At 38.8% G+C, this 3801-nt stretch overlaps 2 protein-coding genes across 2 annotated transcripts in view; both read right to left on the bottom strand.

The window, feature by feature from the left end:
* LOC102003539 (protocadherin beta-10) overlaps nt 1–2976 on the bottom strand; it is a gene marked incomplete in the record, with an annotated part of 53616 nt that extends 50640 nt beyond the window's left edge. Inside the window, 1 exon segment of the mRNA XM_013512254.1 lies at nt 1–2976. Coding sequence (XP_013367708.1) covers nt 1–1492 — 1492 coding nt within the window.
* A 391-nt stretch (nt 2977–3367) lies between these two features.
* Nucleotides 3368–3801, bottom strand: LOC106148087 (protocadherin beta-9-like; the record flags this gene model as incomplete). Its single annotated transcript, XM_013512256.1, is given in 1 exon segment — nt 3368–3801. A coding segment is annotated over 1 exon segment (237 nt), but the record flags the coding sequence as incomplete, so codon positions are not given.

Consider the following 3801-nt stretch of genomic DNA (forward strand, 5'->3'; position numbering starts at 1 on the left):
GCGGCAGCAGCGAGTAGGTGACCTGGGCATTGGTGCCTGAGTCTCTGTCTGTGGCGCTGATGGTGCCTATGTGCAGGGCGGGGCTGTTGTTTTCGCGGACGAACAGGGTGTAGGAGGATTGGGTGAAGGTCGGGGCGTTGTCGTTGACGTCGGAGACCAGCACGGTGATGTTGTATTCGGTTTTGAGCCTGGGGGTTCCCATGTCAGTGACCATGATAGTGAGGTTGTATTGAGCTTTGCTTTCTCTGTCTAATTCTCCTTCTGTCATGAGGATGTAAAAATTTTCCACAGAGGGTTTTAGAAGGAAAGGCAAATTTTTTTGAATGTAGCAAACCATCTTCCCATTTTCTCCAGAGTCCCTGTCTCTAATTCTAAAAACTGCCAGTTCAGTTGCAGGAGAGTTCTCCGCAATGTGATTGGAGAGTGATGATATGATCAATTCAGGGGGGTTGTCATTAGTATCTAATACCTGAACCGAAACTGTACAGCTTGCAGACAGGCCCCCTCCATCCACTGCCTGCACATTTATCTTGTAAGACTTTACTGACTCATAATCAATTAATCCTCTGAGAATGATTTCCCCAGAAAAAGGATTTATTTCAAAGGTTGTTCGAATATCTTCAGAAGCATCAAAAAATGAATAGGAAATTTCTGCATTGAGTCCTGTGTCAACATCTTCTGCAGAGACTTTAATAATAAGGAACCCTTCTGGGCTGTTTTCTGGAACCTGGGTCTCATAAAGCTCCTGGGAAAACTGTGGGGCATTATCGTTGATGTCTAAGACCACGATACGTATGGTAGTAGTCCCAGTCCTGGGTGGAGACCCTCCATCTATTGCTGTAAGTGTTAAACTGAGCTCTTGCTGCTCCTCCCAATCCAGAGTTTTGTCCAGCACTAGCTCTGGATATACAATACCTTCATCATTGTAATCAATATTAATATGGAAAAAAGAGTTGAGGTTGATGGTATAGTTTTGGATACCGTTAAGCCCTCCGTCTGAATCTTGTGCTCTTGCTAGTCGAAATACTGTCCCTTGGGCAGTATTTTCTAGTATTTTAAAGACCATCTCTTTGTCCTGAAACGCTGGTGAGTGATCATTTATATCCTTAACTCTCAGCTCAGCTTGGTAAATCTGAAAGGGGTTCTCCATTATAATTTGGAAATACAGCATACAAGGCTCCACGGGGCCACACAGCTTCTCCCTGTCCAGTTTCTCATTTGTGAGCAAATCTCCAGTATGAAAATCCAAGAGCAAGTATTGTTTGTTATCATCAAAAACCACCCTCGTTCTCCTTGCAGCCAGCTCTCCCACCCCCAGCCCCAGATCCTTTGGCAGACTGACCACAAAGGATCCTCTTTCTGTTTCCTCTGTCACCACATAACGTCCAAACCCAGAATATGCCCAGGACACACCCCAAAATAAAAAAAGAATTAGGACTTGCCTTTGTTTGAGAAAGTGCAATCCTCTGGCCTCCATAGTTGCCTTTTTCATCAGTATGTGTCAGAACCCAGTGCTGTGCATAAAGAAACAGTCATAAACCTCAGACCCAAACCGTGTAGTAGCTCGGTCTACGTCTCCTACCCCTTTCCAATCCGGGGCCGCTACAGCTTCTCTGCCCAGGGATCTTCCTTTCCTGTTAGCGAGTTGGGTAGCGGCTTCAGTTCATCTTTCCCGGTCTCCTTAGTCTGCAGCGCCATCGCGTGGTTTCCAATAGATTAAAATGGTTGCACCAGCTTTTTGAGTGTTTTAAATTTTTTCTTTAGTAGCTTACTTCAATTTTTCTTTCGTTTGCTTGTTTTACTAAAAATAATGCTGATATAGAGATTCGTTCGAGTTCTTAGATTCTTCATTGCTTCATGGGAAAGTTAAAATTTTAACAGTTTTAAAAAAAATTTCTAGCAGTAACTTTACTTCACTGCTAGATTTAGCTTTTTAATAGGCCTTTCACTTTTGACCAACTCCCATGCAACCAAAGGAAAAATTGTCAATGCCTTTGCCAGCACTAGAGTAACAGATTTCACTTTCTCAGGAACCTTGGGCATAGGAATACCAAAAGGATACTTGTTTCTTATCTTCTTCAAAAAATTTAAAAATCCCACTACACTCCCTAAGTGTAATTCTCACTATATAATAAGAACCAAGCATTTAGGCTGTTCCTCCTCTCTGGTGCTATAAAAATATATGAATATAACTATGATTATTCTGTAAATAATATTGCTTCCTGTTTCATGGCAGCCTGTCCCTTCTTCAATATGTGAACCACTTGAGGACAGGAATAAGGTCTTAAGTTTTTTTTGGTTGGCAAATTATCTACTCACTAGTGCTTGTATTGAGGTATGAGTAAGGAAACCTTAGTCAGTAGGACATGAAACAGTATTAACTGCCTGTCAATACCTACCATTTGAAAATTACATCATTGCATTTACTCAGACTATTCAATTTCTATTTACTTTCATTTATCTTTTTTCCCCCTTATTTTAACTTTGAAACTACTTGCAAGGAAAAAGAAGAGCCCAAACTCTATTTTAAGGTATCTCTTAATTGACATTTAGTAGAACCTAATTTAATTGCATCAAATAAAGGAAGGAAAAGAATGGATCAAACTAACGCACACCTACCATTTTTGAAAGTATCTGCCTAACAGAACATTTTAGTATCTGCCTAACAGAATATTTTATTCAAAACCTCTACCAAGAAAGATATAATTTCCCCATAATAAGGGATTTAGATTAAATCCAGAGGTGTTGAACTAGGAAAAGACTAGATACTGCGAAAATACAAAACCAAAGCCAAACGACAACAAAAAATCCATTCTATTAAATATTAAAGCCACACTATACCTCTGATAGATAACTTCTGTTGTTTTTTTGGACTGAATTGGGATTGGATTGTTTGGCATTAACAATTTAACAGGACTCTCAATTTCTCATACAGAATTAAAAATAAATTATTAGATATTTCTATGTAGTCCAAAGAATAGACTTTGTACTTATATCCCCAAAGTTAAACATAGTTACACATGCTCAGTTATTCACAATAAATTTCCTTACTTTAAGATAAAACTGATTAGGGCTTTATCATATCACATAACAGAAATAGTAGGAAAATAGAACTTTAAAAGAAATAAAATTTTAGAAAAGTGTTATAATTAAAATCAAGGATGACAAGCCAAGAAGAATGCCAATTTAGAAAGAAAAATAGAATGCAATGTGAAATATTAAACATACATATCCCACGCACTAGAATGTTTTAATAAATTAAGAAGTCTAAGAAAAGGAAAACTAACATGAAAAGTATAGAGATGACAAAGACAACCTCAATGAAGATATGCATAAGTTGAAATTTTGAAAAAATACTATCAACTTTGAAGATAAAGTCGTATTTTATTTATTACAATTCTATCAGATACAATGCACTGGGAATAGATGTGAGGAAAAGAAAACGTATACTAACGCATACATTGGAATTAGTGACAGAAAATTAAATAGTGCTTAGTTGTAAATAGCACAAACAATTTACTTAACAAGAAATATAATTAAGTAAATATTTTAAGTGGGTTTCTGTCAATTATTAAATCCAAAACTATTTGGGAAGGTAGAAGTTTCCTCTATGTTTTTGCCAGGGGAATGGGGCTGAAGGTTGGGGATAACTGGCTTTATGAATTTGAAATCACTGGTCTCAGAAGAACCTCCCATCAGACACACCTCATACTGGTAGCTGTGGGCCAGGGTTCCGGCGCCGCTGACGTCCAGCAGGCGGGCCGGGAAGGGGCCCTCGGGCGCCGGAGCGCCAGCCAGCGC

Source organism: Chinchilla lanigera, unplaced genomic scaffold (genome assembly GCF_000276665.1).
Source record: "Chinchilla lanigera isolate Chin_1 unplaced genomic scaffold, ChiLan1.0 scaffold00014, whole genome shotgun sequence".
NCBI classification, from domain to species: Eukaryota; Metazoa; Chordata; class Mammalia; order Rodentia; family Chinchillidae; genus Chinchilla; species Chinchilla lanigera.